Source organism: Varanus komodoensis, unplaced genomic scaffold (assembly GCF_004798865.1).
Source record: "Varanus komodoensis strain SLA01 unplaced genomic scaffold, ASM479886v1 scaffold81, whole genome shotgun sequence".
NCBI classification, from domain to species: Eukaryota; Metazoa; Chordata; class Lepidosauria; order Squamata; family Varanidae; genus Varanus; species Varanus komodoensis.
The window spans coordinates 2,039,524-2,053,841 of record NW_025336495.1 but is presented as its reverse complement, the minus strand read 5'-3'; the positions used below and the strand labels follow the sequence as shown (position 1 = coordinate 2,053,841).

The 14,318-nt window shown below is 56.6% G+C and overlaps 1 protein-coding gene across 1 annotated transcript; it reads right to left on the bottom strand.

Moving 5' to 3' along the window:
• Window positions 1–2,133: 2,133 nt before the first annotated feature.
• RASL10B (RAS like family 10 member B) lies at window positions 2,134–12,173 on the bottom strand. Its single transcript, XM_044456155.1, has 3 exons — window positions 11,958–12,173; window positions 4,472–4,596; window positions 2,134–2,404 (listed from the first exon to the last, which is right to left on the bottom strand). The coding sequence occupies exons 1-3, from the start codon at window positions 12,171–12,173 to the stop codon at window positions 2,134–2,136; spliced, it is 612 nt and encodes a 203-aa protein (XP_044312090.1).
• Window positions 12,174–14,318: the final 2,145 nt, after the last annotated feature.

Here is a 14,318-nt window from a genome sequence, read left to right as displayed (position 1 = left end):
CTGGAACTCTTCTCCGGACAAGCCGGTTTTCAAGACACAAGGAGTTCTTTCTTAGTGGTGGCCTGCTGGGAACAGCCCACCCACCCTCAAAGTCTGAATCGGTACGGCCTCGAAGGTTTACCTCGCTGCATTCAGCATCAGGGGATGGAGCCGCCCCTCCAGGTGGAAGGCTGGACATTCCAGGCAGGGTCTGTGGCCCATGCCAAAAATGGTTCCGCACCACAGATGCTTTAATGCCCAGCCAACTGCGCAGGGGTCCAGCTGCCCCCCCCCCCCCCGTGCTGCTTCGCTGCATCCTGCGTATGGAGACATGCTTCCTGGCGTCCTTTGACCCCGGGGAGCAGCTCAGCGGGTCCTGCAGCGTTGGCAGCGCAGTTGGGCTAAGTGGGATGGGCAGCTCCGGGCCCGCCTCTTCCGCCGTCTTAGGGTTTTGCTCCGGATTTGGATCCTGCAGAAGGAAGACGGCCTTCAAGGAAAGCGCCGCAGGCCGGAGGGCCCAGTCCAGCCCTCAGACGGCCTTCTCCGGCACCAGCCTCTCCCCCAGCCAGCAGCCGTTCTGGGGACGGGGTGTCCTCCTGGCTTTGGTACACTCACCCCATCCTAAAAAGCTGAAATACCGACTCCAAGGCAGAGTTGCTTCAGGAAGTGCTCTAAGTGGCTGGTATTTGGGGTGTGATGGCTCCGCCCCTTTGCCCCCTGGCCCCGCCCACCCATGCTGCCCTCAAGAGCTTCCCCAAAGGGGCATCACCCCCTGAGCTGCACCCCTGAAACAGAGGAATGTCTCTGTAAAGTAAGAGCCACGACCATCCTAAGCAATACCGGAACCGACACGATGTCTGGAAGAGGTCTAAGCACTCCAGTTCACTTTGGGTGAACAGGGAACAAGAACCTCGGCTATAAAATAAAACAGAATATAAAACTGAAATAAATAAGGTGTGTCTAAACAAGGCAGTTTAGAATGGCATCATTGACACCTTGCAGTGAATGAGAGGCAGTGTTGCCTAGTGGGGAGAGGGTTGGACTGGGCCAGCCCCTGCCCCTCAGCCTGACCTACTTTGCAGGGTGCCAATGGAGAGGAAATGGGCCTTGTCGGTCACCTTGGCTTGCTTGTAACGAGGAACGAAGGCGAGGATAAGTAAAATAATGAAGGAAGCAATGGCCAGTCACTCTAAGCCCTTGGACAGGACGAAATATGGTGGGCTGAGGCAACCAGGAGCATGGGCAAGAGGCACAGCAAGAGGGACCCTTCCGCCCAGGCTTGCTTTTGTGAACTAACCATCCCGTGCCGAGCCACGGAGAAATGCTCGTCCTGCCACGGGTACGCTGAAAGTCCTCCCAGGTTCGGGGCTGCTTCAGTCATAGTGGATTATTTTAGGTACATGCCAGAATGTCGTGTAAAACGTGTCGGAAAACAGGTGAATGAAGCCAACACACGCCCTGCACACATGTGCGGATCGTGGGCCTGGGGATTCCCCCCCCCCCCGCTGCCGCCATTCATCTGAAGGGATGTGGCGAGCTCAGGAAGGGGCTGGTGCGGCCGGCCGGGGGCTTCTGCACACGCGATGGACATGCCGCCCTTCACGGCTCCTGCACGCGCGCGTGCCCTGAGGTATCGCGCTTTCGGGATGCCCTCGCTCCCAGCCTTGTTCCGTCCTCCCAGGCCACCCAACCACTCGAGCGGTCACCCCGCTATGAGGCCCGGGGAGGGCTCCTCCCCATTTCTCATTTCCGTCCGGGCCCCTCTAAGCCTCCCGCTCCTTGCCCACACCACCCGCGTCGGCAGCCCCAGGCCAGGGCGCAAGCGACTGCAAACCGCCAGGATTTCACGTGCATGGGGGGGCCCAGCGCACTGCGCCCCCCATTGTGTCAGTCACCTTCCCATCATCCACAGAGCGGTCCCTAAAATCCCACATGGGGCCAACCTGGCTGCACCAGGCACCGGGCGCCCCGTCCCCGCTTTCTCCAGCAGGTCGACTTGGCAGGTAGCACTGTCCTCCAGCTCAGGGGCCAGGCCTGGGGAGGGGGTCCTCCTGGGGAAAGATCCAGAGCGGGCATGCGGCAAGGCACTGAGGGGCGGCGGGGGGCGCTGCGAGGGTCCGTGGGGCGGGGGGACGGGCCGGGCCCGCGCGGGCCTCACATGATGGCGCATCGGTTCCTGCGCAGCGCGCCCTGGAAGCGGAGGGCCGCGTGCACGTGCTTGCAGTGGGCGCAGCCCGCGCTCTTGAGCAGCTCGCTGAAGAGCAGCAGGATGTGCCAGTTGTACTTGGCCGAGCACTCCACGTAGCCGCATTTCCAGCTCTTCCTCACCAGGTTGGAGACATTCCAGCGCGGGATGACGCGGCCGCGCTGCAGGTCCCGCTTGTTCCCCACGATGATGATGGGCGTCTCCGAGGTGCCGATCACCCTGTGCGGGAAAGGCGGGTCAGCCGCGCTCCTGGGGCCCCGGAGCGTGTTGCCCGGATCAACTCCCCCCGGGCTCTTGAGCGGGACCCCCTCCTTTCGGAGCCACCTGCCCAGGGTCCTCCTCCGGCGTGGCGCACGTGACCCTCCTCATCTCCCTGTCTGCCCTCAAGCATCCCCGTGACGCAGGCCAGAGACTGTGACTGGCCCAAAGTCGCCCAGCTGACTCTCAGCTGAGTGGGGACTGGAGCCCCGGTTGCTCAGGCCCAACCGGGAGGCACAAACCGTTCTCCTCCCCTCGCTCAAGGTCCCTGCGCACGGTTCCTGGTCTCGGCTTCCACATTTCGAGTTTCGCTCCCAGAGAGGGAGCCGGAACGACTGTCTTCTCCCTGATAGCCCAGGAGCAAATCCCTCCACGCCGTCTCCGGTGAAGCGGGCTCCATCACGGAGTGCCACTGCAGGGGCTTCCGTCTTCCTCCTCCAGCAGCCTCTGAGGCGCCAGCCGCTCCTTTCACGGGTGCGCGCCCCTGCTATTTGGGAAGGTGCCCCGAATACCTGTGGCCCTGGGGACCAGGTGCCATGGCCTCCTTGCCCCATGGCTGTCCACTGCTCAAGCAGGATCAGGAGGAGGGCAAGGGGGGTGACAACGGGGGTGGGCGGGGGGAGCCGCCGTGCCCTCCAGAGCGTTGGACCAGCACTGCCATGGGGGGTCAAAGTAGACACTAGACTTGGCATGTTCAGTGCAAGGCACACAGCCCGCTGGTCCAGTGCACTGACTTCACTGGGCTGAACTGCATTCACAGGAATTTCGGTCAGTGGGAAGCTGCTGCTGCTCACAGCAGTGGCCCTTGAGAGTACCGATGCTATCATCCCCAGCCACGATGGCCAGGGGACCCGTCAGGGGAAAGCCATGCCTTTTCTTCGTCAACAGAGGTTCTCTGCCCCGGAGGCGTCTGTGAACCTCTGCCCTGCGCCTTTTCCCTGGCTTGACCACGCGGTTGCCTCGGGGTGAGGGGCAGTGTGCCAAATACATGGATACCCAAGGCAGCCTGCATAGTCCATGTTTATCCTCACAACACCCCTGTGAGGTGGGCTAGGCCGAGAGTGAGTGGCCCACGCTACCCAGGGAGTTCCATGGCCGAGCGGGGACTGGAACCGCAGGCTGCCTCTCGGCCCATGCAAACCAGGCGCTGCACCCCGAGGACACGCCGCCTGTCTCCAGCATCCTGCAAGTGAAGCTGCGGGAAGGGCCTCAGAGGACGCCGCTCGCAGCCGTTCACGCTCCTGCTGAGCTGCTGTTTGGCAGGACGCCAGTCTCTTTTTGGAAGGGCTGCACATGTTCCTTGCTGCAACGCATGTTGCGAAGCGGCGCCTCGCATTCGGCATCGCCGCTCGGCGGGAGAAAAGGCTTCCATGAAATCTGTTCCGTCAGCATTCCATGGATGGTTGGACACCCCCCATCATCTGTTTGTTGGAAAGCCAATTTTTAAACCCAGCCTTTGCTTCTGCTTGCACTTATCTGCATCGCCACAGGTGTGCATTCACATTAAATGCACATGAATAGTGCAAATCCCACACACGCAACACAAGGGAGAAATGAGTCTGCAAGGAAAAAGCCAGCCTGCTGCAGAATCTGTGGGCCACAGTCCATTGTGGAATTCTCCAGCATGCCTAACAGTTGAGTGCGGGCAGGATCCAGAAGGTCTGGGTTCTAGTCCCTGCTTGGGCCAGGAAACTCACGGGGTGCCCCTGGTCCCCTCGGTGTCTCTCGGCTCGGCTCCCAGGGTGACTTGGGCCAGCCACTCACGCTCAGCCTAACCTACCTCGCAGGGGTGTTGTGAGGACGAAAAGGGAGAGGAGGGGGGTCAGCTCAGCTGCGCTGCTCCTTGGAGGAGCGGCAGAGGGGGCAAGACCTTGATGCGCGCAAAAGGGCGGGGGCCCTGGGCAAAAGGTGGGCGGGGGCCGTGTGTCCAGTGCAGGGGGCGCTGCCCGAGGAATGCCATGGCTGAGCCCGGCCTCTCCGCCCCGTCTGCGGTGGGCCAACGGGGTGGCCCTGGGGCTGCGCTTTTACCTGGTTTCCAGGATCTGCTGCCGGATGGTCTTGATGTACTCGAAGCTGTCGAAACAGCAGATGTCATACACCAGGATGTAGGCATGCACGCTCCGCAGGCCCCTGCAGCAGACGTCGGCCCACTCCTGAAAGACAGACGGGGGGCGTGTCAGGGCACGCGCTGCGCATGGCCCCCCCAGCGCCCAGGCCCGGAGAGGCGTCGAAGGCGTCAGTGATTCCACAGCACAGACTCCCTGGAGTCACTTCTCCCCTTCCCACAACAGCAGGGCCGAGCCTGCCCCTCCGCCTGGCCCGCCTTGCAGGGTTGTTGTGATGGTAAATGGCGCGGAGAGGACAGCCTTGTGAGCCACCTGGTGGTGGGCTCTGCGGCCTGGGCTGGACATGCAACGCGGCACAGTAGTGCTGAACTGGCAGTCACAAGATCTGGGTTCTAGTCCCACTTGAGGCTTACTGGGTGCCTTTGGGCCGGTCCCTGCTTCTCAGCCGAACCTACCAGGGCTGTTGGGAGGATAAAACAGAGAGGAGTGGGGGGCTGGGGAAGCTGTCTTGGGTTCCTGGCATGAAGAACAAGGTGGTACAGAAAATAGAAACAGAAACAGGGCAGGTCAGAAGGGACCTCCGGGGCCATCTAGTCTGACCCCCGGCTCCGCTCATGACACACCTACCTTGTACATGTCCAGCCTATCCTTGAACATCCTCCCCGATGGGGCCTCAACCACCTCCCGTGGAAGCCCATTCCACACCCTATAAGATGATGATGATGATGATGATGATGATGATGATGATGATGATGATAGCAGCAACAGGAGGGGAGCAAGAGCGAGATGCCAGTGAGAAACCCAGACTCACTGAAGGAGGGGGACCCTTTGAGAGTATCTTGCCCAAGAGAGCAGTTCATTGTAAACCATTCAGAAAGCCATTTGGCTAATCTGGATGGCATATACAATTTTAATAAATATCTGAAGAGAACCTCAAATCTTGAAGCTGGCACTGACACAACAGCAGGCAAGAGCATAGTATAAGCTACAGAATCAGGCCTAGGTGCCAAAGTTAAGCTTTAGTTTTGCTTGCAAAATAAGCTTCTGGTCCCTCTGATTGCACAGGTATGATGGGCAGTGTGTCAGTGATTCATGGTAAAAGTCTCTCCCAATCCAGCGGCTTTGTCCCATATAGGATTTCCACCAGTTGAGGCAGATTCAATTATGAAAAAAATGGGAGAATTGCAGAATAATATGTAAGATACTGGATCAAAGCAAATGTGCAGGGCTTGTACTGGTACCTGAGGCAGAATTAGCAGCACCTTGGCACCCCTTGCTACTGCCCTAGTGTAACAAAATTTGACCTTTGCAATGTTTTCTCCAAAAGAAAGAAAGAAAAGGAAAGGAAAAAGACAGGAGCAAACTACTTTCCAGAGAGAGGGTTAAATAAAATTACTTTGGGAACTTCAAACCCAAGCTTCAAACCCAGTTCAAAATTCTAATTACACTGGCTCTCTGAATTGTACTGTTTGTGTGCATTGTCCGAGCATGTTTTTATATGCAATTTTGCCTAATGTACAGCAGGTTTGCCTGGTTTTCTTAGCAGAATACACTTCTGAATGCTGTTTTTTAAAAAATAGATTCATGATTGTGAGCACTTTTCCTTACTATATGCATTTTGCATACACATTAAAATTTCCCTGGAAAATACCTTTGCCAAATTTGGAGAAATATGAGTTTGAAATAGCCAAGCATTAGTTTGTACATTGATGCCAAAATGAAAAATTAGAGAAACTGAATGGATTTATCCCCAGAAACTAGGGCTGTGGGGTTCTAAGAGTTTGATTTGTATAAATCCCAACCACAGCTTCTACAGCAGACTGTTGTTGTTAGTCACGAAGTCATGCCTAACCCATCGCGACCACATGGACAACATTCCTCCAGGCCTTCCTGTCCCCCACCATCCCCCAGAGTCCACCCAAGCCCACACCAACTGCCCCAGTGACCCCATCCAGCCACCCCATCCTCTGCCATCCTCTTCTTCTTTTGTCATCAATTGCTCCCAGCATTAGGCTCTTCTCCAGGGAGTCCTTCCTTCTCATTAGGTGGCCAAAGCATTTGAGTTTCATCTTCAGGATCTGGCCTTCTAAAGAGCAGTCAGGGTTCATCTCCTCCAGGACTGACCGGTTTGATCGCCTTGCAGTCCAAGGGACTCGCAGGCATCTCCTCCAACACCACAATTCAAAGGTCTCAGTCCTTCGGCGCTCAGCCTTCCTTATGGTCCAGCTTTCAGAGCCATGCATTGCAACTGGGAAAACCACAGCCTTGACTATATGCACTTTTTTTGGCATGGACTTGCAGACCACTTGCTTAAAATTTTGCCAGAATGTTATGCAAATTTAGTTATAAAAGAATAAGGAGAAAAACCACTGAACCAAAGCGCACATTTCCCTGCACAGGATAAAGTATGCAGAATTATCTCTCTAATGTGCACAAACATTTCCAAATGCAAGTTCCAGCAATGGGGGAAGAAAAGATCCCATCAGCGGTATGAAAGGTTCCAGAAAATACAGATGGAGCAAAATCAGTGCGTTCCTACAGCAGCCCTGCACGGGTTCTCGGCAACCGTGAGGACACGGAGTGAAGAAGCTAAGACCTCCGTGTGGGACCGGGGAGCTCCGAGAGGAAGCTCAGGGGCTCGTCCGAGGCCCTCCGCCTGGCTTACCTCGCAGGGCTGCTGTTGCGAGGATGGAATGGAAAGCGGGAGAACCTTGTAATCTGCTTTGGGTTCCTTGCAAGAGGAAGGGAGGGGGAGTTAAAATATCACCCAGCAACAATTTCAAGGGGTAACTGCAGGAGGCAACCACAGCGCTGCCCTTGGGAAAGGCCAGCCTTGCTGCTCACGCAGGATGCAGCATGGATCCAATGTGCGCACAAGAAAAGTTATTGGGTGCTTTGAGAAATTGGAACTCCCAGGCTCTGGACTCCTGGAGGACCCCCCTCTCAAACGCACAACGGCAGCGGCTGCACAGGCCACAGAGAATGGAGAGGAGCCAAGCCACACTTGCGTGCAAGTGCGGAAGGTGGTGCCTGGCTCTCCCTTTCCTCCCCTCCCCGTCTCGTATACCATGTTTTTGGACAGTCAGCCTGTGGGCAGAAACTGCCTTATTAATTCCACATAAGCTGCTCTGGGAGTTTTTTGGCTGGAGAGCAGGGAACGAATGCAATAATTTAAAAAAATCATTCATTCATAATAAAGGCGAATTAGCTACTAGAAGCTGCCCTTGTGTCACTTCTAATGGGAATCCCGCCTGCCTTCTCGCCCCGTCTGCTTGCTTTTGGGGCCCCGCGGCTGCCTCTCCAGCGCAGCGGGTTCTGCAGCCGGCCGGCCGGCCCGATGGCTTGCCTTTCCCAGGCTGCCTGTCCACGCCATCTGTGGAGCCAGGGAAGCAAAGCCAGGACAGACAGAGAGATGCAGCATCAGAGGAAATCAGCCAGTCACGCTGGGACCGCGACGCGTCCCCTCCAGCGTGCATATGGCAGGAATAACGGGGGCGAGGCTGGGGTGAGAGCTGTCCAAAAGGCAAACATCAGCGCAGGCTCCCTGCTCGCTGCCTCTCCGTTACCGCTAGTGGCTCATTCTCCCCCTCCCGCTGGAGTTCTCCCCAAGCCACGTGTGTCTCCTGCTTGGTCCTGTAGAGAAGAGAAGAGACAGGCGGGTGACCGGCGCCTCTACTGGGAATCTGCATTTGCACACAAGGCGCAGAGAAGAGGGATTCCCGCTCCTGCGAACGGCCGGGCCTGTCTCTGCGCGGGGCTCGCCTTCCGTCCCCTGCCACTCGCCTGCTTGCCGCTGCGGTTGCCACCGGTGCTGAAAGCCCAGGGCTGCCTGAACCCGTGTGCTTCCCTAGCAAGCCAGAGACTGCACTCTGCACACATACCGAGGACCTCTTGTGTTCCTTCACTAGCAAAACAGCCTTCATTGCCTCTTAGAAGTGGCCATGCACTTCAGCAGGACGAGGCAAAGCCCGCCGTGGCCCCTGCACTGGCATGCAGTTTCTTTCGGGGGGGCAAGTTTGCCCATTCTTTGAACATTTCCCGCTTTCTAACTTTGTCCCAGTGAACAAGACGCAGCCCGTTTCTACCCTTGGCTGAATTCCCCTTTCCCAACCAGAAGGCCTCCAGAAGGGTTGAGTGCAACAGCCATGATCCCCAGCTAGCATGGCTATTCTGCTTGGGAATGATGGGGGTTGAAGTTCAAAACTTCTGGAGGTTGGAGAGAGTGGCTCTGGGCCATCACAGGCACATCCAATCTCTCCTCCTGGACAGGCGGCCCCAGAAGACATCGATTCGAAAGCCGTTTCCTGCACTGCTCTTGTCCTTCCCAGTGAGAACTGGAATTCCATGCTTAAGATGTTTTGGCTTTTAGTCTTGCAACTTAAATTTGCACGCTTCAGCATGAAAGCGCTTCCTTGTGCATTGTTTGGATGCAAACCACTCTGAGTGGAGGGAGCCCCGCCCCTGCCTCACCTGGCATGTATATTGCACACAACACACATGCGGACACGCAAACACACGTGAATCTGGTCACGCAGGTTGCATGCAAACTTGTTTGAATATATTCACATTCATTGCATACATTACATCCATTGCTGACTGATGGGAGAAGAATGTTGCCATGGAGAAGTGGGGAAGCAAACCCAGTTGGCTCTTGTCAGTGGGTCCTTCCTGGGGGCTGCACCCATGGCAAGCACCCGACTGGCTTTCATGCGGCCCGCTCTTCAGGGTTGTTGTGAGCCTAAGGTGGCCAGCACCCTGAGCTGGTGGCCCCCGGGTGCAGGCTTGGTTCTAAAGGGCCTGGACTTCGCTGCGAAGCACAGGGTTGCGTATCCACGCGATCCATGAATCGAAAAGGAGGATGTTCCCCTTCAATCCGCACGTCTCTCTGAAGACGCTTCGCGAGAAGAGCGCTCCATCTGCTCTCCCTCCCTCCTCGGCTCGGAGATGCACACCCGGCGCAGTGCGCTGCAGCCATCTGGGGTTCTAGTTAATCGCTCCTCTGCCACATCCCCATCTGCCTGCACTGACCTTTTTCCTCCACACGCAAATCCGTGCCGTCATCCTCCTCCGTTCCGGAAGATGAGGAGGTCCTCTCACCCTTCCACAGCCTCGGCGTGGAGACTACGATCGCCACAAAGCTTTGGCCCCAAAAGATGCCCGAGGAGTGGGAGCGTTTCCTGGCCTCGTGGAAGGGCCGGTCATTCCATTGCGTGGAGCTAGAGACGTGCCCAAAACTGTTGATTTTAAGGGTCACGAAAAGGTTGCTGACGGATGAAACAAGTACAGCAAAATCCGACCCGGGTTTCCTCAGAGAAAGTCCTGCAGTACGATGCATGTTCAGCCAGAAAGGGGCCCTCCATGCTTAGACAGAACAAACCCCCCACTCCTGTGCATGATCAACATCCTACAACCCAATGCAGGTTCGACAGCACTGGCAGGGGATGCTGGGAGTTGTGGGATTCTTTTCTACTTAAGCATGTACGACAATCAGGCCCTTTGATTATGAGGAATGGTTGGAGCTGGAGGTTTGCGGAAGCAATGCGAGCGGTTTCGGAACTGCCAAGCAGCCATTTTTGCCAGTGTGCAAAAGGGAAAGCAGCACTTGATCTTTTCCTTTTGGAACATTTCATTCTTAAAATCAGTTGGAGACAAACAAACCAAATGTGTGCCTGGAGCAGAGAAGACGAGAAGGAAACCTTTTTCTCCTTCTTCCAGCACGGCAGAACCTGAAGGGGTCAGTCGGTGCAGCTGAGCTGTGGCTGACCCCTTTCTGGCGTGCTGACAGGGAGCAGTTCTGACCTCCTGACGAGCACGGAAACTGGGGGACTGGGAGGGGAGGGTCCTCCCAGTGCCCCCCACCCAGTGCATGCATGCGGCTTCGTCTCCCTTCTCTCAGGCCCGGAACTCAGTCGGGGCATCCAAGAACCTCACCGATGGGAGTGGGGTGAAGCGAGAGGAACGCGCCACGTTAAATTGCAGAAGCTGCCTCCACGAGGCTTATGGTGGCCACGAGTCTGGATGACTTTCAAAGGCGAAGGAGAAACTTCATGGAGGGGAAGGCTATGGATGGTTACTAGTCCTCATGGCTACTTGCCTCCTCCAGTATTAGAGGAAGTGGGCCTGGGTGCACCAGTTGCTGGGGAACATGGGTGTTATTGCACTGTGTCCTGCTTGTGGATTTCTCACGGGTGGCCAGTGGGCCTCTGTGTGAGCTGAAGTCTGGCTCAGGCAGCTGCAGCCTCTGATGTGCTTCTCACAGACATTGGCAGCTTGTGTTGGGAAAGTTCAGCTAAATCCTGGCAGGAAAGGGTTGCTTATGTGCCTTTGTGTTATAACATCAAACCTGCACCCCTTTCTCAGGAAGCGCCCCAAAATCCCGAGCCAGGTTACTGTTTGGCGTTTGCTGATACTTTAAGAAGTGGGACCTGGTGGCGCCCGCAAGACGCGGCCCGTGCTGCTGTCTTGCCGATCAGCCAGGGCTGGCGAGGCTGCCAGGTTCGCAGCACTGCAGTCGCCCTCATCTGCACGCCAAGCCCCTCAGTGACCCCTGTGCCTCAGTGCTCCTTCTGTCCACCTCCTGCGATCAAATGCCATCGTCTGGAGCCCCCTCTGCAGATTTCTCACCTTCTTCTGACTGCGCTCCCCTTTTTTCCTCATCAGCTGCCCATCTGCTGGGCCCATGTGACTCAGAATCTATGAAACACTCTGTGTATGCGTAGGGCCACAGGGTTGGTGGCCGGTTTGCAGGGGAAGCCGTATGAGGCGAGACTGAAGGAACTGGGTCTCTTCAGCCTGGAGAAGAGGAGACTCGGAGGGGATCTGTTGGCGACATGCAAGTACATGGGGGGGGGGGCACACAGAGGCGGGTCATGACCTTTTTCCCCCTGCAGTGGAGGGAAAGCTGCATTCCAGTGGAGCAAAGCTCAGGGAACCCAGGTTCCATTTAGATGCCAGGAAGCACTTCCTGACAGTCGGGACCCCAAGGGTGTGGAATGGCCTTCCCCGGGAGGTGGTTGAGGCCCCACCGGTGCGGGTGTTCAAGGATAGGCTGGACGTGCACATGGAGGGCATGTCGTGAGCGGAGCTGGCTGGTGCCAGAGGTCAGTCTAGATGGCCCAGGAGGCCCCTTCTGACTCTCTCTGTTTCTACGTTTCTAAAAGCTTGTAGTTGGCGGCGAGAACCACGACCTGGGAGCAGGCTGTCCTAAGTCACTGCAGGGGGCCTGGGTGATCTCACCCATAAAAACGCCGGGGTCCAAGGTGATTCAGTCTTCCCTACGGGTCCTGGGGATTGATTCTTGCCCTTAGCAGAGAGGCCCTGACACTGGCTATCTAGGGCTGGAGGAGAGCTGGCCCCCCTCGCCCTGCACACCTCGCACACGAACGCGGACCCTGCCGCCATCTGAGCAGGAGCAACACAGGTGCGGAGTGGTCCTCGGAGACACCTACCTGTAAGGTGTTTACTGGGAAAGAGGTGATGGGCGGGAAGTCCAAGATCTGTAGGTCGTGGACGTGGCCATTCATGACCACAGCGGGCAGGTAGACGCGGCGGGCCTTCGTGGGCACGCAGACCTCGCTGAAGTCGTTGTACAAGAACTGGCGGACGATGGCGCTCTTCCCGACCCCTTGAGCACCCAGCACGGCAATCTTGAACGTTGTCACCATGCCTCCCGGCCGCGGGCCCGCTGCACGACGTGGCGATCGGCTCCTCGGCGCGGCCGGCTGCCTGTGTGCTGGGAGGAGGGCCCCCCGGCTGCATATTCCGGCAGCGGCGGGTTCAGCCACAGTCAGGAACCATTTCCGCGCTGGACCGGCCTGTCACTGGAGAGCGGGAGAACTCTTGTCAGGATGGGACTTGCGCCTGTTCTGCAGCAGAGCAGCAAGGCAGGAGGGTCTCCGGCCTTCTTTACGTATTTACTTAAAACATTTATACCTCGTCCACCGCTTCAACATCTCGGGATGGCTTACAGAAAGAACGATAACATAGCAAAACAGCACAGCATCCAGCAATCGAGATAAAAACCCAGGTTACAACCAAACAAACATTAAAATAGTAAAGAAAGAAAAAGGGTTTCACCTGATGCTGAAAAGAATAAAGCGTTGGCGCCAGGCGAAGCTCTCTGGGGAGCGTGTTCCACCGTTGGGGCGCCACCGCAGAGAAGGCCCCACTCCGGGGACACTCCCTCCAGATCTCCTTCAAGGAGGGCTCCCGGAGCAGGGCCCCCGCCTCAGATCTCAAGGGGTGGCGGGGAGGCATACAGGGAAGGAGGCGCTCCTTCGGGTATCCTGGACCCAAGCCTTTTAGGGCCTTATCGGTCATCACCAGCACCTTCAATTGGGTCCGGACTTCAGTGGGCAGCCAGTGCAACTGACAGAGGACCAGCGTTATATGTGAGTATCTGCCGGTCCCCATTAACATCCTGGCAGCTTTGGGCTGAACCAATTGAAGTATCCGGACCATCTTCAAGGGCAGCCCCAAGCAGAGCACGTTACAGTAATCCAACCGGGAAGTTACCAGAACATGTGTCACCGTTGCCAAGCAGTGCTCGTCCGGGTAAGGACGCAGCTGATGGATCAGTCAGAGCTGAAGCAAAGCGCTCCTTGCCACCGCCGGCACCCGGGACTGCAGGGACAGCTCTGGGTCGAGGAGCACCCCTGTCCTTCTGGGCTCAGAGCCCTGGCCACAGAGTCTCCCTAAAGCCTTCCGAGCAGCTGGCTGCTGCAGGTCCCCCTTCCTCCTTTGAGCTTACCCAGTCCTCTCCGAAAGCCAATCCTCTCGGGTTCAGTGTCCCCTCTCTTGCATGTGGGGGTGTCGTGGAGCTGGGGTGCTCAGTGATGTCGTGCTGCTGCTTTTTTAGCAGCAGGTAATGACCGCCCTTCAGGATTCCCTGAATTTTGCAAAAATCTGCACCACATCGGGCGAGTAGAGTACCGGTTGCCACAAGCCGGACCTTTCGCAGGTGTTTTGGGGTGGGATGGCTTGATCTGGAAGGGCAGTTAAGACCTGGGGGACAAAGCTGCTAGCATCAGTTTGCTAAAGTTGTTCAACAATTCTGTGCACTTTTGGGAGTGCCAGGATGAGCGTTTGCACGTTGATTTGGAGCTAAACTGGATTGGAAATGGAGGCAGAGCTGAGTTTGTTCTCTGCCAGAAATTTTTTTGTATTCCAGATTCCCTAAACACCTGAGGGGAAAGCAGCCTCTCTTGGAGCATGCCATGGTACACAAAATCATGCCTGGTGTCAGGAAAGTGGACAGGAGACATTTTTTCCCTTTCTTCTAATTCGGGGGTGGGAGGGGGACAGTCATCCCATTAAATGAATGAGGGGGTGGGAAGCAGAATCAGGACAGATGCAAGGAAGTGGAATTCTCACCTGGTGAAACTACAGGATTTGCACCTACGGCCCTGATAGGGGGAAGGCTTTAAAAAGTGGGTTGCACCAATACATGAAGGCTAGCCAAGCTTCCAGTCCTCAAGGCTCCAGGCTGGCTCCAGTACCAGAGGCGGAGGAACCGAGGAAGGAGGGTCCTGCTGTACTCCTGGCCTGCCTGGGGGTTTCTTTTGCTAGGTGGGGACTGAATGCCAGACGAGAGGACCCAGCACGTTCATGCTCCTAAGGTTGCCGTAGTACCCATTTTTGCTCAGCCTCGGCATACGCACACGTCAACCTACCATCAGGGAAATGCAATACTTCCCCCACAGCTGCCACAGAAGGCCTGGTTTGCATCCATTCTCTGGAAACTGCTGAAACTTCAGAAGAAGCCACCGGACCATTTCCTCATCTCCCTGCCAAAGCTCCCACGCCTTTAG

Bases quoted from the DNA above. Each gene is read 5' to 3' on its own strand.
- RASL10B (XM_044456155.1), bottom strand. From the start codon at position 12,173: ATGGTGACAACGTTCAAGATTGCCGTGCTGGGTGCTCAAGGGGTCGGG. The intron at 4,597-11,957 runs GTAGGTGTCTCC...TCTGTCTTTCAG, and splicing joins TCCCAGTAAACACCTTACAG to GAGTGGGCCGACGTCTGCTG. The intron at 2,405-4,471 runs GTAAAAGCGCAG...TTTCCCGCACAG, and splicing joins CAGCAGATCCTGGAAACCAG to GGTGATCGGCACCTCGGAGA.